General features: G+C 46.4%; 1 protein-coding gene across 1 annotated transcript in view; it reads left to right on the top strand.

Moving 5' to 3' along the window:
* nrp2a (neuropilin 2a) overlaps positions 1-25,677 on the top strand; it is a 95,334-nt gene that overhangs the window by 38,865 nt on the left and 30,792 nt on the right. The window contains 5 exon segments of the mRNA XM_065952273.1: positions 7,785-7,966; positions 16,817-17,047; positions 19,384-19,539; positions 19,990-20,159; positions 21,083-21,238. Coding sequence (XP_065808345.1) covers positions 7,785-7,966; positions 16,817-17,047; positions 19,384-19,539; positions 19,990-20,159; positions 21,083-21,238 — 895 coding nt within the window.

The raw sequence follows: 25,677 nt of genomic DNA, 5'->3' as shown, positions 1-25,677 counted from the left end.
CAGCTTGGACTACAGAGTCAGGAGGAGAGACGCAGAGTGTGTGCTACCTGACACGTAAAACGATGTCGTCCAGACTGCTGCTGGACAGGAGGTTAAAAAAAAAAACACACAGGTAAATTCAGTGTGAATCCAATGCTTACTTCCTCTGACCACTAGGGGGCTCTCATCAGACATCATACCCCCCCCTCAGGGCCTTATAAAACAGAGAAAAGTGCTCAGTCAGCCCCAACAACGAGGTCTGATCTTCTAATATCCCCGTCCAGCTGGAGATTTTCCCTGCGAGGGTTCAAACAGTCAGCACTCGGACGATGCGGTGTGGCCAAACGGCGGCTGTGCTGCAGCAATCAAATCTGCAGGCGGGCGCTGCGTGTCTGAGGTGGCACTTTAATTCAGGATTTCATTTCAAAGGGGGGGAGCCCGGCCGCGTGCCAAATAGCTCTTACCTCCAGGTTGCCAGCCGATTGATGCGGAGTAAATGTAATAAAGGCTAGATGAAATATCAGGCCCATATCTCTAATGCAATCTGCCATCAGAGAGCCTCAGGAAGATACCTAGTGATACACCAAGAGGAGGAGGAGGAGGAAGAGGAGGAAGAGGAGGAGGAGGAAGAGGGAGAGGAGGAGGAAGAGGGAGAGGAGGAGGAAGAGGGAGAGGAGGAGGAGGAAGAGGGGAGAGGAGGAGGAAGAAGAGGGAGAGGAGGGAGAGGGAGGAAGAGGAGGGAGAGGAGGAAGAAGAGGAGGAGGAAGAGGGAGAGGAGGAGGAGGAGGGGGGAAGAAGAGGAGGAGGAGGAGGAGGAGGAAAGAGGAGGAGGAGGAGGAGGAGGAAGAAGAGGAGGGAGAGGAGGAGGAGGAAGAGGAAGAAGAGGAGGGAGAGGAGGAAGAAGAAGAGGAGGAGGAGGAGGAAGAGGAAGAAGAGGAGGGAGAGGAGGAAGAAGAAGAGGAGGAGGAGGGGAGGAGGAGGAAGAAGAGGATGGAGAGGAGGAGAGTCTTCCTGCCTCTTTCTCTTCTCTCTTTCTCCTCTTTCTTCATCCTCCCTTTGCTTCCTTCACTCGCTCGCCCAAGGAGGAGGCGTTTTATTTTTAACACACTTGAATTAAACATTAAAACACACACGCCATGAACCTGTATTCATTCAGAGATCCATCTCTCCCACCTTCCTGCTTCTTACTTCCTCACTTTGTATTCGGTTATTTGTTATTGAACGCAGCCCGAGGTGGGAAGATTTAAGGATATAACTTTATAACTCACACATCATAAATCCCCACGCTGTGTGTGACACACCTGATCACAGTGAGAGATGAAGCCCAGAGTGTGTGTGTGTGTGTGTGTGTGCGTGTGTGTGTGTGTGTGTGTGTGTGTGTGCATGATATCAGCCTCTTACGTCCACCCAGAGGGAGAGCAGGGAGGTGTGAGATCAATGTCTGTATTCAGCTTGTAATGGGAAATCGATAGATGATCAGCAGTGGCCGGAGGGAGAGAGGAGGCGATGAAGAGGAGGAGGAGGAGGTGATGGTTGAGGATGAAAGGAGAGCAGCCAGAGGTCACGACTAAAGGGAGCTGTTCAGGTTCTGATGTGTCAATATCTGGCTCATGGGCACATTTAGGGCCAGATCACGGCCATCAGCGTGCAGCGGTCACCACCATTACTGAGGTCAGCGCTTTAATGACGATTCAATGAGTAACAGGTGTAATAATAATGTTAAGAAAAAGCTGCGATTTAAACAACGTCTGGTGCGCTCTGTGATCGATTGCTCCTGCCTGTTAGCATGAGCAGAAGATGTAGAGAAGACAGCGAGGTAAAAGGAGAAGATTGATGATAGTGTTTGACAGAAACAGTTAAAGGGGCGGTTTATATTCTTCAGTTATTCAGTGATGTGTGGTTGATGATTATCTTGGATTATATATGAATCACTGCATCATGACGATATCGTTATCGTGTGTTAAGCATCGAGAGTTTCACTCGGATTCTCACCCTTCAAAAGCGTTCTGTGTTTCAAAGCATCATGTGATTTATTGTATCTAACATGACTTAAAATACGGGTAATAAGACGTCGATTAAAAACAGAAACTCCCAACTAAAGCAAACCTGACCCGTGAGCACAGCGTCCCATCTCATCAGACGTCATAAAGGAGCTGATTGGTCGATTAAAAGGCATCCAGCAGGGGCAGCAGCTACAGTCTGATGTTTCCGATCGATGAGGCACTAGAAGGTCCGGAGGCCGAGCCCAGACTGCCTGTGGTCAGCGGTTTGGCCCCCCCCGTCATCTGTAAGTATACGAGTGTGTGATGGACGGCCGAGGAGGCAGGAGGAGGAGGAAGAGGAGGAGTGCTGTTTGTTTTTTGGGCTAGATTGAAGATGGCAGGCTCTACAGATCTGCAGGGATTTCACTCACAGCATCTAGTTAATATTTCAGAGGCACTTATGGTTTATTAGAGTCCCCATCGAGGGCGTGTGTGTGTGTGTGTGTACTGTACGCCCTCCTACCCTTACTTACTTTCTGCTTCTGTACATCACGAGGAGAGCGAGACGACAGGCAGTTGTTCTTTGTTTACAGCTCCGGGATCCCGAGGCTTTCTGAGCTCTGAGACTCAGAGGGGTAAAAAAAAAAAAAAACTCATGTGGAGCGTCGGCCTCGAGTGTGTGAGAGCCGCCAAGTTTGGTTTGCTGATGTTCTCCGGCAGCTGTTGCTCTTTTTATCCGCACAAACACAATAAATCAGGCGACCACGGCGCACCAGCAGCAAACGAGGCGCTAATGTTTGGTGTGATTCTGACGCTCACAGTGAAAGCTTTGTGTGTTTGAATGGAAACACAATGCGACAAGTTGGTTCAATGACGAGTCCTTCACTGATTTACTGATAAAGAGAAAGGGTTTGAATAGATAGGAGAGAGAATAACTACTGGAGCCCTGAAGGCCAAAAAGATTAGTTAAGAAGCTGAATCTGAATTCTCGTTTCATGAATCACACTGTGCACTTAAAGGAATAGTGACTCCAGTTAAGACAGCTGACTGGTGACTGACATCCAACTCTGTTCACTTATCGTCTTCTTCTTCTATCTTCTTCCTCTTTTCTTCTTCTGTTTTCTAGTTTTTGTTCTCTTTGTGCTCCCTCTATATCCTCTAGTTCTCCTTTTTAGCCATCTGTTCTTCTTCTTGTTTTTAGAGTTATGCTTTTCTGACTTCTTTGTATAACTGTTCTTCTTTTTTGACTTCTTTATTTTCTTCTTTGACTTTTTCTTCATCCCCTTAATCTTCATCTGTCTTTGTCGTATTCCGTCTGCTTCGTCTCTTTCCCCCTCTGTCTTCTCCCATATTTTCGTTGTCGCCTTCTTCCCTCTTTTGTTTGTCTTCTTTGTCTCCTACTTCTATTTCTATTTTCTCTTTGTGCCTCCTTCTTTAACGACTTCTTTCAACCAGGAGGAACAGCATTGCCAAAATCCGACTGTTTTGACCCTCCTGACTTCCATTTCACAAACATGCTGTGACTTTTTTTTTTTTACTTGCTCGTTTTGCCCTTTTTTTCACACCAAGTGGAAACTCCTCGGCCATCTGCACCAACAATGTGTCTGCGTGCTCTGCTGTGTATCCCAAAGCATCCAGCGATTTGAACTGACCTGTGTTATTAGATTTTCGTCTGGTTGTGTGAACGGCAAAGGTGTGAAAGACAATTAGCTGTTTGGACTGAGGGATACATGAGAGCACAGGAAGAGGACATGTCTGGTCTGGTGCAGAATCAACGGCCCCTTCAAGGGTTTTCAGTTCCCCTAACCCCTCTGTGTCTGGTCCAGCTCATCTCCGTGGGTGTTAGTGGGGGAGGGGGGAGTGAGACGGGTGTCCTGCAGAGTCAGACAGACAGACAGACAGAAAGCAACTGGGAATGCACGGTGTCAGACGAAAAAGGCGGGGCTTTGGATCAAAACAACCTCTAATGGAATCTGCATCCAGGCTGCGTGAATGTGTGAGTGAGCAGTGGGTGATGCGTGTGTGTGTGCGCGTGAAAAGAAAATGATTTATGTGTGCAATGTACTGGAATGTGTGTGTGTGTGTGTGTGTGTGTAGAGAGAGGCAGACGACGGGCTCTCTCACACGTCAGGCCTTCATGCATGTATTCATCAGAGCCTGGGGAGAGGCTGAGCGAACAGGTCAATAATCACATCTGAGGAACACTCACTCACTGACGCTAATCCACGACAGGGGCGAGCGAGACAGAGGGAGAGAGAGAGAGAGAGAGAGAGAGAGACCCACTCCAAAATCAATTAAAACCTAATTAGGCTCTCAGCTCTTTCACGGGCCTTTTATCCTCGGTGTTGGCGATACGGCGCTAAGTGTGTACGCGCACGCCTCCATGTGCACATGTCACTCTATCTGCATGTGTGTGTGTGTGTGTGTGTGTTGGCACACGTTAGAGTGTGTGTTTTCCCTGAGCGTGTGTCAGTTACAGAGTAAGCAGGCGTACTCTTACGGGCTCAACATGGGAGCTCGCCGCTAAAGCCGCTACGATCGCCTCTGTAAAGCAGGATTACAACCCGAACACGTTTAAGTATCAGACAGCCGGACACTTCAGACCTGCTTTAGTGCAGATTCACTTCAGCAACAAGCTTCACACACTTCAGCACTTGTTGTCAGAGAAGACTGGAGTCTGCAGTCTGAAACATCCGACATGAGTCCAGCGGCGCGGCGACATTCAATCCTGATGTTCCATGATTTTATTCATCCCAGCGGGAGATTCGATTATCATGACAACAAAAGCAAATGAATGACAAAGAAGAGGACGAGAAGAAGAAGAAATAGGACACAACGCATGTGAGATAAAACGAGGGCAGTAATGTGCAGACAATGATCGGAAAATGACCTCAGTGTAACTCTACATCTTAAGGTCCTGATGCAAGACTACACGAGGTAACGGTAGTTCCCGTGGTGGAACAAACTTCCAACCTCCCTCCCCGATCTGCAGAGTCCCTTTGCACCTTTAAGAAAAAGATAAAGACCCAGCTCTTTATGAACACCTATTGATGATATTATTGTTTTTGTTTGATAATGACGATTTTAAGATGGTTTCTATACTGATTAGAGCTCTCAAGAACTGCAGTCAATGTTGTGCTTTGCCTCTGGTCACTTCCTGTCAGCACCTGTGTGTCCAATCAGACTTCTGTTTGTTTGCACTTCCTGACATTGTTGCCTCCTCTTTAGATCCTCGCTTGTGTTGTCCTTACTCTCTGATGCACGTTGCTTCGGATAAAAGCTTCTGCTAAATGAATTGTAGAATTGTAGTTCATAAATATTTGCATTTTAATTGAAGTAGGACGTTTACTGTATTCCCATTTTTATGCAGCTTTTTTTGCAACTTGAAAGTGCTGCATTCAAAGAGAAGTGAAGGTTTCATAAGTTGCTTCTCTTCTGTATTCAAGACCCTCTGCCCCTTTTTTCTTTCATCCTGACTGCTGTAGAAGAATGCACAGCTAATGCATTCATCGTGCACTCAGCTCTCTACATTTGACCTTTGTGTCATGAATGCTCCAGCAGTGACATAAAAGGAACCTCTCAATTCTAGAGCTCGGTGGATCAATACCTAAATATCTGAAGTAGTATCCTGACCATGCATAGTTATGTGTCTGATATGTTACAGGGTGCTGACTTTGTTGTGGTGACCCTGCAGGCTCACTGCAGCATTGTAACCCTTGAATCCTCACCTGTCACCTGCCACGCAGCAGGCCAGATGAATGTGATCGGGATTATCCCTCCATCAGCAGTCTCAGTCTCTCGCATGCTCTGTTTAAGGAATCAATGCACTGCAGGAATGAGATCGCCTCCAAAAAAAAAAGAGGCTTAGTGACTCTTGTTAATCCCGGTTTTATTCCAAGCTGCAGCACAAAAGAAGTCTTAGAGCTGAGCTGCTGCAGAGAAGCACAGAGGAGAGCTGATTGGTCCCCCTCACATTTACTCACCACTTCTACTTTAGCGAGAAGAAACATTAGCAAGATGTTGTGTTTAAAACCCGCAGACGTCTGCTGCGCGTCTTCAGCATTAAAGAGCCCATCACAGTAATTATGGAGCAAACAGCGGCCCTGTTGTTTTCCTGACGTCTTCCTCGTCGTATGGACTAATTGAGAAGTGTGTGTTTGAGAAGTGTGTGCGTTTGTCGGGACGGGGCGTCTTCGGTGAAGCTGCAGGGCTCCTGCGGCGATGCAGTTAGTTACGCAGGGAATCACAGTCAGGGGGGCGAGGAGACACTTGTTAGCACTGCAGAGAGAGAAAAACTGAGATGAATAATATGGAGACAAATGACAATCATTTACTCACAGTTAGTTGTGCAGCCTGAAATCCGACAGCATGCACATTTAGGACAAGATGTAGATACATGAACATACAGGAAAGAGGCAGAAGAGGAACATTACTTTGAGTAAAAGTTCCTCTTTTTGAAGAACACTCAGGTAAAAATGTGTAGATTCAAAGGGTCTGACTATAATTCAGAGAGGATCCCTGCAGAGATAGACCTCTGCGTCAGAGGATCACAGCTGATTCCATGAAGAAAAACCAGTCGTTTCATCTTTAAGAGTAAGAGGAATGTTGGTCTACTCCTCCACGGATTGGAAAGAACTAACCTCCAAGCAGGGAACTTTTAACAGACAAATAAAGTCCCCAGAACTTAATGAAGATGCTGTTTTCTGCAGTGGAAAGGTACTTGAAGGGTCCTTGTACTCGGAGAAAGTTCCTGCAGTGTAATGGCGGCTTTATGTTTTAATTTATGTCATTTTTTTTTTTTTTTTTTTTATATGTTGAAGAACAAATTTAACCCACACATGGCTGCAAGGAAATACATCTTTAGTGTCTGAGTGTGAAAACATCCGCCTCAGAGAGTGAAGAGTGTGTGTGTGTGTGTGTGTGTGTGTGTGTGTGAGTGTGACTCTGAGCTGCTGCATGTGTCTCATAATGTTAGAGGAATGACATAGGGGGGCTTTGAGCTAATTCTGGATTAGCCAGGTGGGCTCTCTCTCTTCCTCCCTGTGTCTCTTTTACTCACTCACACACTCATAAAAACACACACACACACACACTGACCTGACAGCTAAGAATTTGCTTTTATCGTTCAGGGTCAGTTGGCTGTTTAAAGGTCATAATGAGCTGAGAGCGCAGGCATGTGGAAGCTAAAATGTTAGGCGTCTTCACATTTACTTCACCTAATTCTAACACTAAGGACCCCCCCCTTGCCCCCCGTGCTGCTCATGTCCTCACCTTTCCTCCCCTCTTTATTTTTTCATGAGCTCCTCCGTCTATATTTACACTTCTCATTAATGAGTCCAACCAGCTGTCTGTTTGCCGGCATCTCGCGCTGCAGCCACCCGCTCCAGTCCTGCTCTCTCCGTTTCTCGTGGGTCAACATTCGATGAAGTGAGGAGCGTTCGCCCCGAGTCGACGCAAAAACAGATCTGAGTCGCTTGTCCCAAGCAGAAACGGGTCGTAAGAGCTAAATGTATGAATGCAGCTGAGGGGAGGGAGCAGAAATAAAGCATGGTGGCTTTGACTGGAAGTATTTATTTGTGCTGTAATGTTGCACTGTGTCTTTAAATGCTGTGCTCAGACATTGTGTGTTCTGTCCGCTCCACACCTGTCTGTTTTTTATGAGCTCAACTTGTTACGTAACCCTGTAACTATTTCCATCTCCCCACGGCTGCTCTCCTCTCTCTCTCTCTCTCTCCAAATCAACACAGACTGCATGTAAAGATCACTTTCTGGACGATGCAACTACAGGAAGTAATCTAATGTTCTTCTTCTTCTGCGCATCAGGTACGACTTCATCGAGATCCGCGATGGGACTTCAGATAACGCCGACGTTCTGGGTCGACACTGCAGCAACATCGCCCCGGCGCCGATCATCTCGTCCGGAGCCTCCCTCCAGATCAGATTTGTGTCAGACTACGCCCACCAGGGGGCGGGCTTCTCTCTGCGCTACGAGATCTTCAAAACAGGTGAGGAAGTCGACCTGATTGGTTGTTTCAAAGAAGTTGAATAAAGAAGTTGCGTGTGGTTGTTTTGGGAAACAACCAACCTACCTCTACCCTCCTACCTCTACCTACTTACCTATACCCTCCTACCTCTAACTACTTACCTATACCCTCCTACCTCTACCTACCTACCTCTACCTACTTACCTATACCCTCCTACCTCTACCCTCCTACCTCTACCCTCCTACCTCTACCTACTTACCTATACCCTCCTACCTCTACCTACCTACCCTCTAAGACTACTTCCCCTCCTGGTTAAAATGATTGATTCAGCTTCGGTTATTATTAAGTCTTCTAGTGTGAAGTCGCTATATCTAAGAGATATCTTGAACTGAATTACGATGACTGACAACATTTAAAGGAGAGTTTCCTTCATACACTCGAGGAATCTGTTTGTATTTTTCCCTGATTATCAGGCCTGGAAGGGATTCAAGGTGAAAGCTGTTAGATATTTATCAGAGAACAGAGCGTACGGAGCTCTTCTTGGCTGTTCTGATCGTCCCACACTTTGATTTATTACAATCTTGTTACACTTTTACATAATGCTGATATGCAGTTTGGAATACTGTAGACTGTAGCTGATTAAAACGTGATTCATGTTGTTTATTCTTGCAGTATGGAGGAAATCTCACAAAAATCTGTTTGAGCATTTGGCCGACAGCCTCTGCAGAATGGATCTAATTTATCTCAACGAGACGTTCATGGGAAGCAAAACTTTCAGGAAACTTCTTCAGCCTCTGGTCCAAACTGGCTCCGCTCTACATTCAAACTTAAGTTAATGATTTTGTCTTCTCTGCCTCGTGTTAATGGCCCGAAACCTGTGATCGTTCACCCCGACACTCTCCCAACAATTAACATCAGTAGAGGCAGCGGCGCATGTAAACAAGAGAGGAGGGAAAAGTACTCTAAAGCCGCTTCAAAGCATGTGAGGAATGCTTCCCTAATTGGTGCAGGATCCGCTTCCTCCGGGGAGGCGAGTGAGGCGGGTTGGGGGGTGTGAGGGAGGTGGTGGGATGATGGAGAGAGCTCCGAGGCAACTTGGAGTTGGACTTAAAGGTTAAAGGTTTACGGTGGGAGGAGGAGGCGAGGAGATTGATGGGGACGAGTGTGTGGGGAAATGGAATTTTCTCTCGAGGTCGTGGAAGTGATCGTTGCAGGTGAGCTTTGTTCAGGAGGGTGTATTTGTTTTGGAGGCTGAGGTGTGTGTGTGTGTGTAGTGGTGGTGGTAGAAAGAGAGGTGAAATGGTCAGTTGGCCTTGAGGCAGATTAAAGAATTATGTCTGAATGAGTTACCTGCTGATTGTCTTTGCAGCAGTTGGTAGCATTTGAGGTCACTCCCCAGCAGGCCACCGTACATCTAAAGGGCATTTTCAAACCTTTAACACCTTAGAAGCATCCACAGAAGAATCCCTACAGAGAATACACTTTCTGTTAGCCTTTTTTTTTTTTTTAACCAGAAACAGCCTTGCATGAACAATCCTGCGACAATTTATGAAGTGATGTTTAACATTTATGGCTTTAAATACCAATAAGAAGGCGCTTTGGACTGCTCTGGTAGATTTCTTCATCAGCCGCTTTGAGACGGACTGCAGCGTAATCCCTGTGATCAAGAGCGTCCATTGAAATGCTTTTACACTGCACTCGTCTTAGCCACCAGACTCCATTAACAAAAACACTTCTTCTGCATGCAAAATTCAGGAGTTGCTGGTCTACTTAACTCAGATTCAACACAATACAATACCCTTAAAAAAAAAACTAACAGATCAAGGCAGAAGTCCACCTTCATGTTCTGCACGTTCAAAATCACTCTTTTTTTTCTTCTTCTTTTTGAGCCCTGATGGCCTAGCGGTTTGTCCAGCGGCCGTGAGTTCAAATCGGACCCCGGCCCTCTGCTGCCTGTCTTCCCCCACTCTCTCCTCAGCTGTCCTATTCAGGCAAAAAAATGTGAACGTCGAATTGGTCCCAGATTTAACAATATCCCTAAATTCACTTGAAATTTAGGCCCTTGGAAATGATGAAGTCGGGGCGGGTGTATCATAAAATCTGAGCAGTCATGTAAGGAAACTCTCTGACTTTTCATTTCCTTCCTTTAAAAAGATCTTTTTTTTTTTTTTTTTTGTCAAACCAATGTGACCCAGATTTTAACGATCAGCTCTGTTACCAAGCACACCAGCTCGAACCCACGACAATGTAATCGCATAGATTGCATCTGTCTCTCTCACACACACACTCACACACACACACACACACACACACACACACACACACACACACAGATGTAGATGGATTTAAGGCGGGTGGATGGGGGATGCGGTTGCCATGGCGTTTACAGGTTCCTGATATAAATTCAGGGGGGTATGAGAGATTGTGTCACTGTGGGAGCACATGTAGGTGTCTGCTCGCTGCACGTGTGGGTGGTTCCTCTCAGCCTGTTGTGTATGAGATTGTGTGTGTGTGTTTGGAGGCGGAATGATAGATGCGCGCGTGTGTGTGTGTGTGTGTGTGTGTGTGTGTGTGTGTGTGTGTGTGTGTGTGTGTGTGTGTGTGTGTGTGTGTGTGTGTGTGTGTGTGTGTGTGTGTGTGTGTGTGTGTGTGTGTGTGTGTGTGTGTGTGTGTGTGTTAGAAAAAGAGACATGGTGGGAAAATGATTGGGGTGAAGGGAGACAGAACGACAAAAGAGGAGTGAGTCACAGTGAAAATGTATTCAGGATGCGTGATTGAGGCCATGTGTTAATTGCGGCGTTTGCACGCTCGCTCATCATCGCTGTTTGTCTTCAGCGAGGCTGTGTGAGGCCACAGGTTTCCACTGAACACAGCGATCCCAGCTACCATGTGTTTGTTTACCAGAGTGGAACAAATCCCACCACTGTAACTTCTCCCCTTGTTGAAGCATTTATGTGTACTTTTTAATTCCCAGCATGCTTTGGAAGACAGGAGGGAAGTCACGATAACAGATCAATACTAGTAAAAAATAATCTGTTGATACATGTTTCTAAATGACGGCAACAAAATGAGAAGTCCTGGACCCCCACTCTAGTTTAAGGTCTTTAGTAATACTGACCAAGTTCAGTTATTTCGGTTAAATTCAGTTATCACCAAATACATGATATAGACTGCCTTGAAAAACAGTATCGAAAGTGTGAGAATAATCCTGGATGGCACTTTGAAGTGTGTGTACAGTGTGTGGGTTTGCGTTTGTGTTTTTCTAAAGGGTGTGTCCTCGCCAAGATAGCCATCTCCACACACAGTAGGGACGTGTGTGTGTGTGTGTGTGTGTGTGTGTCAGCTTCGTTTAAATCTGAAACAGACAGCACAGCTTACAGTCCAGGCTCACCCCGCCAAACCGTGTCTAGAAGTCAGTCTGTGTGTGTCTGTGTGTGTGTGTGTGTGTGTGTGAGTGTGAGTAAGTGTGTGTGTGTGTGTGTGTGTGTGTGTGTGTGTGTGTGTGTGTGTGTGGAGTCTGCTTCCTGTAGGATGAACTAACACTACAACGGCTTGTTTTTGTTTTGTTCAGTCAACCCCGTTACATAAGCGATGACTCTAACAACTCTAGGGGATTTTGAATTGGACAAGCAATCTGTTTGTGTGTGTCAGTGTGTCAGTGTGTGTCAGTGTGTTTGTGTGTTTGTGTGTGTCAGTGTGTTTGTGTGTTTGTGTGTGTCAGTGTGTTTGTGTGTTTGTGTGTAATCGGGGTACAGTGCAGCCAGATCTAATTATTTCCAGCACAGGAGGAGCAGGAGTCGACCTCTGGCTCTGCATCCATCCTGATACCCCTTCACCTTATAGTACACCTCCTGAGGGGGGAGTGTGGGTGGTGGGGGGGGGGTTGCCCCAAAAAAACAAGCTTCCACCCTCCCCCCCTTACATACAGTACTCATGCTGTACAGTGAAAGTGCACGACCCCCCCCCCCCCCCCCCCCCATTATTGTTATGGCCTACTTTGGTCCTACTCATGCGTGCTTAACCCTTTATTCTGCCCTGTCTACCAACCCCCCCTCCTCTCCCCTTTTCCCCCCATCCATCGCTCACACACTTTCACTTACATCGTCACGTGCTCCCGACGCTGTTACCACGGCTACAGGGGGAAGACTTGCAAGCAAAGCCCCTTTTTACCCAGATCCCCCAAAGCCCACCACTGGCGCAACGGGGGCAGATAGCGTAGCAGCCAATCCTGAGTAAAGACAACAGCGAGAGCACCCGAGGGCGTTGGGTCCCCTCTATGACCGCTGCCATGGCATCTGCGTGGGTCACGGCGGGAGCGCAGCCTTAGGCGGGACCCCCCACCCAAGTGCCAGTCACAACATAGGCCCCCGCAAGTATTTCCGATGCTGTGATTGGACGCCAACTCCCGAGTAAGTGATGGCTGTTACTACGTGGCTGCTTGCCATGTTGTGTTATTCCTTAGGAACCCGACTCATCCCAATGCAGAAATAACACACAAGTAATTAACTGGCAAAGGTAAATTAAATTCATGAATAAATAAACTGGATGAGCGCTCCAAACTGATCAGTGATGAAGAGACTGGAAATGAATAATAAGGTGTCATCAGCGTAGAGGCGAATACAGCTCAGGAAAGCTGCACTAACTCTTTCAACAGAAACAGCAGGAAGCTTGTCGCTTTCTCGATGATAAATTCCACAACACATAATCATGATTGAGGGAGGGAGCATTCCTCTCTAAACTCAGCTTCCTTTCACTGATGTGCGGTCATGTCTCTGTGGGTCCATAAATGTATTGAGCCATGGCACGCCAAGAATGTTGTTCTTGTGTTGGGTCTTCCTCTTGTTTGTGAAGATGTTGTTGTTGTTGTTCTGGTGTTGCCACCCTACCCCCCCCCCCCCCCTCCCCGAAGCACGCCTCTTACTTCCGCCACACACCCATGAACGCACATCTACCCCGACGCCTCAGGAGAGCTTTTTCTTCAATGGAAATGTGGAACTGAGCTCAACTGAGCTCAAGCAGGGTAACAGGAGAGATCTGTCTGCGTATGAGGAGCAGATGTATGTCAGGAGGGGGGTAGACAGGCAGGTGGAGAGCAAGAGGGTGAGGGTGTGCGTTTGATGTGCAGCAGACACTCAGAACACCGAGGTGAGCCCTCAGCAAGAGTGGCATGCAAAGGACAAGGATGAGCACGGCGACGGCAGACGAGACAGAGTTAAAAGAGTGAATGAACAGAGACTGTGAGCGTCGCTTCTGAGAAGACAGAGAATGGAAGGAAAGGATGAGAGGAGGAAGAGGAGGAGGAGGAGGAGGGAAAGGGGGATGCCCTGACACATGTGGAGCTCCTACTACATCAGGCACTCATGTGTAAGAGTCGAGAGGTTTCTACCCAGCAACTCACCCCCCCCCCCCCACACACACACACACACACACACACACACACACACACACACACACACACACACGCATACACATACTCACACCATGACCTCCCCCTCTTTGCCGTCTCCTGCCAAATGGCAGCTCATGGTAACTTGCGAGCACCGACTGCGTACGGCGAGCATGTGTATGTGTGTATGTGTGTATGTAAGACGTGGGCAGCGGGGCGACGGAGGGAGGTAGAACTTGTTTTTGGCGTGCTTATACACTGTGAACTAATGAGCGCTGACTAAAAGAGAAGGTACTCATGCATACGCAAAGCCGCGCAGAAGGGAGCACATGCAAAAACAGGAACACATGTGTGCACACGGCGTTGGCACGTGGAGGCGCGGTGTGTTTTGAAGCGACTGATTCGCGCACGCGGAGAGTAAAACTGCAAAAACAGAGCGATGTGTGTTTGGAGGCGATGGAGTCAAGCTGTGCTCAGATTGAAGCTTTCTGCACTGTGACCCAGTAAGAAACAAGGCCAGTGTGTTACTGGGTCTAACACATACTGAGAAGAGATCACACACACTTTCACACACACACAGGAGACTTATACAAAGAGACAAAACATGCCAGCAGCAGAAGATGCACATTTGAGGGGCCTAATAGAAGACATGCAAAGACACACTCTCATGGCTCATGTATAGTGCATTTGCTGTTTTATTGTAAGCACATTGCAATCCCATTCATCTCATTGCTTTAATGGATTCACAGCAATCATGTTTATCCAGCAACACGCAAACACACCAAACATACTTAACACAGAAGAGGTGAGGTCAGTAGTCGAGCGGATGGGAACATAATGCCGCTAGCTTTCTGTAAATTACCATCATATTTCAACATGACTAGTTCTGTGTGTATGTGTATGTGTGTGTGTGTGTGTGGAGGCAGACAGCCTCCTAGCATGCAGGCGGATGATCCACCAGTTGTTTTCATGCTGCAGTTTGTGTGGGAGTCGACACAAGAGGTTTTTTTTTTTCATGTGAAGGGAAGATTTTTTGCATTTGTGCTAAAATCTGGAGTTAAACATCCCCAAAGGCGTTTAAAATACATCGATGTATATGAGCACGATGGCTGTTTGAAAACGTTAGTAAGAGGATTAAGGAGCAAAAATAAATCGTAAGGAAGGGAGGAAAGAGAAGATGAATAGAAAGCGGATCTATAGAAGCTGCTTGTGAAGAGAGACAACAAGGCAAAGAGACACAGACAGTGCATGTCCCCTGAGCCTTTTCCCTCTCTCCTCACACTGATTGGGGTCAGTTCTCTGCCATTAACCAAGTGTAGACAGGGGAGGGCCGGAGCAAACCAGCCGACCTCTCTGCTTTTATAGGGCTGCCTGATAATAAGGACTGGTGCCTTGGAGGAATGCTGCAGCAGGAATGTGCTATTAACATGCCTGTGATCCTAAACACTGCTTTTATGAATATGTAGCTGCTTATCAAACCGAGCTGGCAGCTCTCTGACACACTGCAGCTCTGCTCGATGCAAAACAACACTTTCCCAGGTTTGAAATCCACCAGAAGCTTCTCCCCTGAGCCTCTTCAACCTGACCTCTGGATCTGCTTTCCAGCACACACAGCGATGGGAAAAGACTTAAAGCAGAGATTGTACTCCTTATGTTGGTTGTTGATACTTGCTAATTGTAAGCGCTTTGGCAGACAAACCATGTGAGCTGTGAAGGGGAGTCGTGGCATTTTAGAATCTGGTTTCTGTTTTTTACATGTGTTGAAGTGTAAAAGTACAAGATTTGGATTTAGTCTGGTAGATTCCCTGAGCTGTGAGAAGACCTGTACTGTGCTGAATCAAAAGTATTTCCTGTAAAAGTGCTCTTTGTGCAACTGACAGGCTCCAGTTGTTGATCAAACTGTCTGATAATGTCACAGTCAGCTCTGTGTGATCGCTCCGTCCAGAGCCACCAGACTCCATTGACAAAAACAGTGATATTACCTTTCAGAACAAACGAGTTGATGGTCGACCCCGACCTCTGTCAGCTTTTATTTGTGTAGTTATGTGGTGCACAGTGATTGTATTGAGTTTGCTAACCTTGTAGAAATAGAAATCAAACAATAAGAGAAGCACATGTTTAATAGCACATTCTGTGTCCTGAGCAGTATAATTACTGTTTTTTTCAGTGGTGGATTTGAAGAAAGCAACGTCATGCCTATTTCTGGGGTTTAAGAAGTATTCCACCATCGCAGAGAGGTCGATCCTTTCATCTATCTTTGTGTGTAATGTTTCAAAAACAATCTCAGTGGCTGAACGAGCACTTCGGATGTTTTTGTGCCCGTTAAAGATTACAATGCAGCCGTCAGCTGGAGCATTTTACCACAGAAATTAGAAAACAAAGTTTGACCCCTTATAGTTTAGACCCTTAATGTAAGCAAGAGGCCCTGCGTTAAGACAATCCAGATAACTCATGCGAGTATCAGCCATTTTAGCTGGAGTGAAGTAAAACAACAAGTGCCTTTATAAATAGAAGTGAACTTATTTCCAACCACAGGCCTTGCTGACATGTGCCTTTGAACAAAGACAAACTGGAAATCATGCAGAACATTATCACATGAGGCTATTTGCCCTTCTGGCAGAAATTAAAAAAAGACAAGCGAAGCGACTGGACTGATTACAGCCTGCACATAAAGACACGCATGTTCATAGTGTGTGTCGGCTTTGTGAATGAGACGCCGTGTCCCTCCACCACTCTCGCTGACGTGCCGCTCCAGAAACAGTCGCCCGTGACTCAGGCTCCCCAGTGGGCCATGGAGCAGTGGCTGATGGGTAGATGATCTGAGCCACACAGCTGCCGCCGCTCAAGGTGAGCCGCCCAGGGCGCATAAATCTACATGGCCAATGAGGAGCCACCGCAAAGGGCCCACTTAGAACCATTACACAGTGTTTGTGGTGTGTGCGAGTGTGTGAGAGGAGGACACACTCGCAGACAAGAAAAAGAGAGGAAGAATGCTGGAAAGTAATTTTCTACTTTCCTCTTTAGCCAAGCATTAATATGACATATAACCTTCAACATGTGGGGTCTTTTAAGGGTCCAGTAAGGCCACTGAACTTATTATTACTTTTGATATAAAAGTTTGTTCATATCTTTGTCACATTGCTTTAAAACATGGGTTTTAAAAAAGTGGTTGCAGAACATTTTTCCAGGCAGGAAGGGAGCAGACTGACAAAGAAAAAGACTGCTAGCCACGCCCACTTGAGCGTTTGCAGACTGTGTATTTTCTCGATCAGTAATCAGAAGACGTGTGTGTTTGTGTGTCTCACCACCCTAGCTACTGTATATTCAAGCTCTGAAGTCAGTGATGAACGACTCCCTGAAACAACCTCTGCAAGTCAGATGAGATATCCCACTGTGATCGATTGCTTTTGCCTGTATCTTCTCCTAATATGACCGATTGCTGATTCCTTTTTCTAAATATCCTCTCATCCTTTGTGTCCGCACAGGGTCGGAATTCTGCTTCCGCAATTTCACCAGCTCCTCTGGGATGATCGATTCTCCGGGCTTCCCGGATAAATACCCTCACAACCTGGAGTGCTCGTACATGATCATCGCCCCGCCGCACATGGACATCACCCTGACATTCCTCACCTTCGATCTGGAAAATGACCCCCTGCTGGTGGGAGAGGGGGACTGCAAGTACGACTGGCTGGACGTGTGGGATGGTCTGCCTCAAGGTGAGGGAACGGTGAAGTGGATGATGCTGAACGAAACAAAGTAGAAATAATAAAAAGAATCCTTAAGGACTTGTTAAAGAGAGGTGGTTCTTTCCTTAACGTTAAAAGGTGTTCATCTCTCCCACTCGCCTGTCGGTGGCAAAAACAAGCATCTCTGGAAAACACATCAGGGATTTAGCTGCAGCTACTACAGCTTATTTCATGTCTGCCAGGTGAAGCAATCCACTGGAGCAATCCCCAAACCTTTTGTTCCTGTAATCATGTAGAACCCAAAACATTAAAAAAAAAAAAATAGGACCCAGGTGTAAAAAAAAAAAAAAAAAAAAGACTTTCCCCTTCAAGGTGCACGGAAACACGCTTAGAAAATCGATGTGTCACGGGATAACACACACAAACACACACACTTCCTCCATGCCCGCAGTCAGAACTCACACACACACACACACACTCGTGAAATCCTCCACGTTCTCACAGACATTTTCATCGCGGTCTTCACTTCCTGAGCAGTCGTCGCTCTCTTTGATGTGAGTGGCCTTTCCTTACATTCCTTCACATTACATAGAGGAAACATTATTTCACACTGGCGGCTGTAAGAGCCTTGGACACCCCTAAGGAGCAGCCCTTTCCCATGCCCCTCTCTCCCCTCCATAACAACACCCTTCATCAACCCCCCCCCCCCCCCCGTCCTCCCTGTCCTCCCACCTTATCACCTCAGAGCTTCCTTCCTCCCCCAGGGCGAGTGAGAGTGACGGCCACGATATATATCTGTTTGTGTCCAATAGGAGGTGCCGAGTGTTTGGAGAGTGGCCTATCAGCTGAGATCAGGAAGTGGCATGAAAAACATTTGATGATGTTATCAAAGGGCTTTGATAGAGAGCGCCATAGGCTAACGTTAGCTGCTGTAGAGCTGATGAAAACCCTATTAGTGGTGGTGAAAGGCTCACTTTCTCCCCGGCTCTACCCCCTTTTTTTAAAAAGAAGGGAGAGAACTGAGGATTTGCTCTAATTATTCTATTTTCAGTTGCTAAAAAGGAATCCAAGAGGATTTAAAATTCCAATTATAGCCTTGAATTTGGCAGCTTTGATAGCTGAAAACAATTTATGCCATTTAAAGTTGAGAATTAGGAGGAAATTAAAGTGTAACCCAGTTCCAGTGAGAGGAGTCCTCGGGCACTGAAAGATGAACGGGGAAGACAAGACGGAGGGGTGAAGAATTTGGCGTCTGGTGAGGGAGCTGCTCTTGAGACTACTGTAATCCTAACCGGAGTGTGCGTGTGTGTGTGTGTGTGTGTGTGTTTGCAGCTGATCCCAGTGCAGCTTGCATTAAGGCTGGGATTCACGGTCCCCCCTGCTGGGCCCTGGCTGAGACACACATGGCAGATGGAGGGATGGACATGGGGAGGAAAAAGGGAGGGAGGGAAACGACGGGAGGAAGAAGCACGCTGCGACTCATTAGACAACACTTACTGAAGCAGTGTGGCCACTGGAAGCTTCTCTGCACAGCTGAATTTCTTTGTTTTAAACACGGCGAGATGCCATGTTGTCTGATGCTGCAACACAAAAGATCTGAAAAGAAGAGTCATATAGCAGTAAGAGCAGCTGCTCGCTTACCCGATTTTAGAAGAAACAGCTTGTTGCATTTCAATGAAGTGGCTGAAAGAGCTTTCACTGAATTATTTCCCTGGAAAAACACTCTAAATCAATCTTCCTGGGCCCTGTTTTTACATAAAAGGAACAAAATGTTTGGAATTGTTCATTTAGATTCCCTTAAGGAGACAGAGGCAGACTGTCATTACTAAAATAAATATCAGGGGGAATGAAAACTCTTCTTTTTGCCACTGACACTGATGTGTCTGACATCATAGACAGAGGATCCCAACAGAGAAAGACCGCTTGGTGAAGTGATATCAGGCTTTTTTTTTTTTAATTTCATCACTTTATTCAGAAGCACCAAACTCCACTGATGAAAATAGTCATTTCACTTTGCAGAATACATGAGTTGCTGGTCGTCAGCTGCTGTAGCCTGTTGGGTTTTTTCAGACATGGGAGTATTTAAACAAACTAAGGAGGCAGCAGCTTCTGTGTTCTGCAGGGTTAAACTTTCTCTCTCTCTCTCTCTCTGTGCGGATCTCTTTGTAATGTTGCCTCACTCTTAAAAGAACAATCTGAGTTTGTGATTTGCCTTAAACATCACTTTTAAACGATGCTCTTTTATTGGTTCCTTCACTTTTTAGACACCAGAATATGAGCACATAGGGCACGTGTATAATGCTGCATTTTCCCGTCTACACCACGTCTGCTACCTCAGCCTGATATTTTTTTGTGTGTTTCTGCAGTTGGTCCTCTGATCGGTCGCTACTGCGGCACAAAGATCCCCCCAGAGATCCAGTCGTCCTCCGGCCTGCTGTCCCTCTCCTTCCACACCGACATGGCCGTGGCCAAAGACGGCTTCTCGGCGCGATACAACATGACGCACAAAGAAGTCAGCGACTGTGAGTGCCAGATAACTTTGTGTCTGCGCCGCTTGTTTACCTTTCTCCTGCGCCCACCTCTATTTCAACAGCCTCCTCTCATCCCTCATCTCATCTCCCTTTCTGCGTCTCTCACTCCTCTTAACCCTCGCCATCTTTTTTCTTTACACCTTTCCTGCTTTAATGCTATTTCAATCTCAAAGCTCTCTTTAACCTCTCTGAATCTATGTGGCTCCCTCTGAAGAGAGCATTACTTCTCACAAGCAGACTCATGACTATTTTCTTTTAGAATATAAATTAGCTTCACCTCAATTTACCTCCACTCACCTGTTGCCCTTTCATTCTCTCTCTCTCTCTGGATTCACCTTTTTCTTCTAGCTCCACATCCTCTCCCTCTCTCTCTTTCTTACAGCTGATCTTTCATCTCCAACAGCTCCATATAAACTTTGTTTCCCTTCTTCCTCCCGTCAGCGTTTCACTGCAGCATGGCGCTCGGCATGGAGTCAGGAAAGATCAGCGACGACCAGATCACCGCTTCCACAACTTTCTATGACAACCGCTGGCTGCCGCGCCAGGCCCGCCTCAACAACGACGACAACGCCTGGACGCCGTCAGAGGACAGCAACAAGGAGTACATACAGGTCAGACACTACGGGATCGCACAACATCTCTGATAGTGAGGATCAGGTTTTGATGACGTAGTCCTCAGAGATCCAGTCTACCTCCTGGATTCAGACCACAGAAACTCCTCACATACGGCAGCTCGTGAAGCGGGCTGTCAGCGCAGAGAGGAGAAGCTCAGAAAGCTGAATTCCACAAAAGTCCAGTTGTGATCATTCCAGCTGAGGAGTAGCCACAGAACGTGAAATCTGAAGCGTCCTCACTTTCACTGTCAAAGGACGTGAAAGTGATTCTTGTGCCAAGTAAAAAAACATCTTGTATACAGTGAGAAGGTAGAGCAGGACACACACACACACACACACACACACAGACACACACACACACACACACACACACACACACACACTGAGAGGAAATGGAGGAACTGTGAAGCGATGATAAGGAAGTGCTTCTACGCTCTCAATCTTTCCTGTCTCAAACACACACTGGTAGTCTCCAGTGCACACACACAGACACACACACACCCACACACACCCACACACACACACACACACACACACACACACACCCACACACAGAGCTGAGGAGAGCGGCGAGGAGCTGGTGATTGATGAAGGTGCTCTTCAGGAATGCATCCTAACACTCCGCCATTGATCTTTGCCTCCAGCCTTGCTCCCCTCTACACACACACACACACACACAATGCAAATACGCACACACACACACACACACAGCACCCAGTGTCCCTCAGCAGCAGGCCACAGTCGGCGTTCACCCCCCCGCTGTCTGTGTGACGGATAGACGCCGCAGCGGGTCTACATCAGGCCTGAGCACCATCAATCCCCACAGCGCTCTGCAGCTCCATGTATCACTCTATGACTGAGCACGTCTTCAACGTCAGAAAAACTGACAACGTTGTTCCTTCTTCTGCACGTGTCTCCAGGTCGACCTCCACTTTCTGAAGGTGTTAACGGGCATCGCCACACAGGGAGCCGTTTCAAAGGAGACGCAGAAGTCGTACTACGTCACCACCTTCAAACTGGAGGTCAGCACCAACGGCGAGGACTGGATGGTGTACCGACACGGCAAGAACCACAAGGTAGGCTCTAATAGTAAATACTTTCAGTTTTCAGTATCGTCTCTGCTTTGGACAGAGTGTGCGTGCTGCATTTTTATTTTTATGAAGTGTCGGGAGCGATTTCTGTTGGCACCAGAATATTTTTAGATTTAAATTTGGGCCATGGCATTTTTACATTTGGCTGCTGGCTGAATTTTCTGCTCCACATGAATGTGTGTGTGTGTGTGTGTGTGTGTGTGTGTGTGTGTGTGTGTGTGTGTGAAGTTTAGAGGTTGCCTCCTGCTGAGAGGAGATTTCACAATCTTTTTTTTAATCTCTTGCAAATACAAGAGGAAATAATTGATGACCAAATACAAGAAGAATGGCTCTGGTTGCACGGAGAGGTTACTCATCATCTATGGCTCTTTTAGCATCCCCCAGCAGCACAGGGAGTGTGGAGCAGATGGGAGGATTATCCAATGTGTTAGTCGAGTCTTCTTCACTCATTGATCCCCGATCCCCTCTGACTTGTGTCATTTCTACTGTTTGATTGTCGTACAGTACGGCCCTTCAGTCAGCTCTTGTTGTTGGTTTATGAACTAGATTTGATTGGATTGGAAACATGTACAATCAACCTACTGGCAGCAAAACTGCACAAACAGGGACGTTTAGTTTCTGATCCTCTTGGTTCCATGGGTGAAACTAACATTTTCTAAGCTGAACAAACTGTGGAAAACTCTGAATTTGAACGTGCAGTCACAAGCTCCCCTCTCTCTAACCTTTACTCTACCACCATGATCCCTTCTTCAACAACAGAGGCAATTGTGTGCATCCATATGGATGTACGCTACATTCCTGGAGGAGTCCCCCCCCCCCACCCCATTACAGGACTGTTTGTGAACCTGAGTCATGACCCGAGTCATGAGGAGGAGAACGAGGGAACGTAGAGATAGAGATAGTAGAAAGAGGGGGAAGCTGACAAACGAGAACAATGGAGTCCTCTATGTGTCCTTATCTGAGCTTCAGCTATTCATCATCTCTCACCCAATGAACACTCACATATAAACAAACACCGGGGTTGTGAAACCTTTGGAGTCGTAAACAGAGTGGATTTGTGTTTAGCAGCACTTACAGCCTTTCATTGCACCTTGAAATGTGAAACGTATTCCTCCTTTTAGAACTTCAGACCTGACGTGTTATAAAATTAGGCCTAAGGTTTATATTAGAGGTTAGTTTTTTTCATTATTCTTTGGTGCTTGGAGCCTTGAAGTGGACTCAGTGGATCATCGGGTGTGTGAGCTGGGCTTGTTTGTTCACAGGGCAGGTAGTTGTTGTGGTCGTGCTGCGACCTACAGGGGATTTGAACGCTCTCTCGCATTCAGGTTAAGGTCACTGTGGATTTCCAGCAGAAAAATAGAGAGTGGCGAGGGCAGGGGGGGGGGGCGGGGGGGTTGGTTTGTAGAGGGTTAATCCACACACGCTTACCCACTTGGACTGGGGCCCCCCTCCTGTGCGTGCCAGTGATTGGTTTTGGCGGGACCAGTGGGGGGTATTTGATGTGGAGATTATTGAGGGAAACGTGGATTTGTCTTAAAAAGTCAACATCTGTGCAATTTATTAGAACCCCCCCAATCCACACACACACACACATAGACCACCATCAGACCCCCCCCTTTGAATAACCTCTGGCTGCTCTCTGGGTCTGGAGATGTGTGCATGTGCACGCCCATGTATACGATGTGTGCCTGTCTGTCTGTGCCGTGTAATCTGAGTCCACTAATCCGTCTGAGTGAAAAATACCGCTCAGACATTTTCTGACAGATGAATCAACATGCATCAGGGAGAGAGAGAGAGAGCTTGTAGGATGATTGGTCGCTTTGAACATTTTAAAATTGGTTATGTTTACAGCTTTTGGAATCAAGTCCAGCTGCAAGATGAAAGATCAATAAAAGAAAGCAGATTGGTGCCGTTAGGAGAAAAGGCTGAAGTGATGATGCTGCTGCAGCCGATGATAAATACTTTTTATGCCTCCCTGCAGGAGACAGCTCCAGCTCCGGCTGTTTAGTGTCTTAGACTTTCTGTCCTTCCATTTGCATGTTCCTTTGTGCAAAATATGTCACGACTGCTTGCAGTAAAAAATTTTCACATTTGGCAAGAAGAACTCCATCAGATGTTCCTGTTTGAAGGTCAAACATCACAATCATTGTGACCTCTGTAGGATGTCAGTAAAGGTCAAAAAGCTCCATCAACACTTGTAGTATTAAGATCATCTTTTTTAACAGATTAGACTGATGCATGACTTCTAACTAAGCCAACCTGAAAGGCTTGTCAGAATTGTTCTAAACGGATGGTTTGGTTTCTCCTCACTAAGTTCAAACCAGGAGATCCAGCCTGTTCCTCGTCCTAAAGGAATATACTATCATGTATTTGAATAGTTTGATGTGGATGAAGGATGTTTGTGCATTCAAAGAAATATGACAGCTCCATCATTTAGTCCACACTTAATTAGGTTTGGTAAATTTGCTTTAAAATCCATGAGGATTAAATCAGCAACTTTCTTTGATGTTTTTCTAAAGATTCTCAGATTACATAAAACTTTCTCTTTGTATTTCTGCAGACCATCGTCGGTCATGAACAGACAGGATTCAAATCAAAGCAGTTTGTAGTCTTGATTCCTCTTCAATTAAACCTCAGACTTCACTTGACTCTCCCTGACACCCCCGGGTCTTCCTCCAGTCCCCGTGGACTCCCGTTGAATCTTCCGTGACTGTTAATCCAGCAGTCATGTCGTACGGACTCCCAGTCAGCCCGACCTAAGCCCCCCTGAAGAGCCCTTAAGTGGTTGAAGCTCAACTCTCGTCGGGGGGTCTTGTAATGACTGGGATTTGGTTCTTTTAATTGTCATTTAACAGTGAGCTTGAAGCTAATGTGGCTTTGGAGGAAGAGTGTTTGTGACAGTGTGTGCGTGTGCGTGTGCGTGTGCGTGTGCGTGTGCGTGTGCGTGTGCGTGTGCGTGTGCGTGTGCGTGTGCGTACATCAGATATGAATCAAAGGTTCAACCTCGGCATGTTTGTGTTTTTTTTTTTGTCAAGATGTGTGTCCTTATTTGTCGTGTTATCAACGAGCGAAGGATATAATGTCGATAAAGATTATTTGACTGACAGGGAGAGGAGCTGAAAGGCATTGTGGGAAATCTTTTTTGGAGAGAAATAAAAGTGCTGTAGGAGGAGGAGGAAAAAAACACCAGCACTGCAGATTGCTATCACCTCAGTCACACCAGCAAACAGGCTTTGTGTGTGCTTCACTGTGACTGTGTGTGTGTGTGTGTGTGTGTGTGTGTGTAAGTGTGTGTGTGCTTCACTGTGACTGTGTGTGTGTGTGTGTGTGTAAGTGTGTGTGTGCTTCACTGTGACTGTGTGTGTTTGTGCGTGGTTTTTCTGTCTCATTTTCTGCGTGCCAACACATTTTCACTTTGACACCCATGTGACTTGTTAATTCTACATCACACCGCTTACATATGCACCTCATTACTTGATGAGACGCTAGCACACTTAGGAATTGTTCCCACACACACACACACACACACACACACACACACACACGCGCGCACACAAGGATTTTTTTGTTTTGTAGATTTAACATAGACACCCAAACTAATCAACATTAAAAACACACACACTGTCATCCGTCTGTGTGCAAAATCAGCCCCGGTGCTAACGGAGCATTGTGTTACTGAAAGGCATTGTGAGGATGTGCTAGATCTACACGCACACGCACACACATGTAGACAAAGTAACCTGGGAGAGAAGAGAAAAAAAAAAAAACAGTCCACGCAGCATTTCTTTCCTCTCCTCCATCACACGTTGTCACACATCCACAGACGCACACAAGCTTTGTTTTTCACTTCACCGTTTCTCAAGTTACCTCTGCATGTGGCTGCAGCCTGTTCTCCCTCCAAAGATTCCTCTCAAACACAGCGTGGTCAGCAGCTGACATCTCTTCTTTTCTTCTTGTATCTGTTAAACATGCCTCAAGTTAACCCTCAAAATGAGCTCCGTCCAGTTAAACTTTCAGAATGAAGCCTGCTGGAGGAGAAAATTGTACATTTGAGGAGTTTTGCAGAATGCATCATTTATCGACATTTATTTCATGTTCTGGGTCTGTTGCAGCTTTGTTACATAGATAGATGTTTCCAGAGGACGAGCTGCAAAAAGAATCAGCCAGATGCAAAATGGTCCTCCTTCTTAGTTGATTTGTTCCCTCAGTAAACATTCCCCTGATGAGTTTATGGTCTCCTTCTCCAGTTTCAGGTCTTCTTCCATTCATCCTGATGTTCATTTAGTCAACCATGGTCCCATTTCGAGAAGTACAGATAAAGCTGCTACCACTCCGACTTATAAACCAGGAACAAGACGTAGTAATATTTCTTTACATCGTGTGGTCACTTCAGTAGGCAGTAAGTGTATTTACCTGGATAGTGA

Source organism: Labrus bergylta, chromosome 24 (assembly GCF_963930695.1).
Source record: "Labrus bergylta chromosome 24, fLabBer1.1, whole genome shotgun sequence".
NCBI classification, from domain to species: Eukaryota; Metazoa; Chordata; class Actinopteri; order Labriformes; family Labridae; genus Labrus; species Labrus bergylta.
This window is presented reverse-complemented; position numbering and strand designations above follow the sequence as displayed.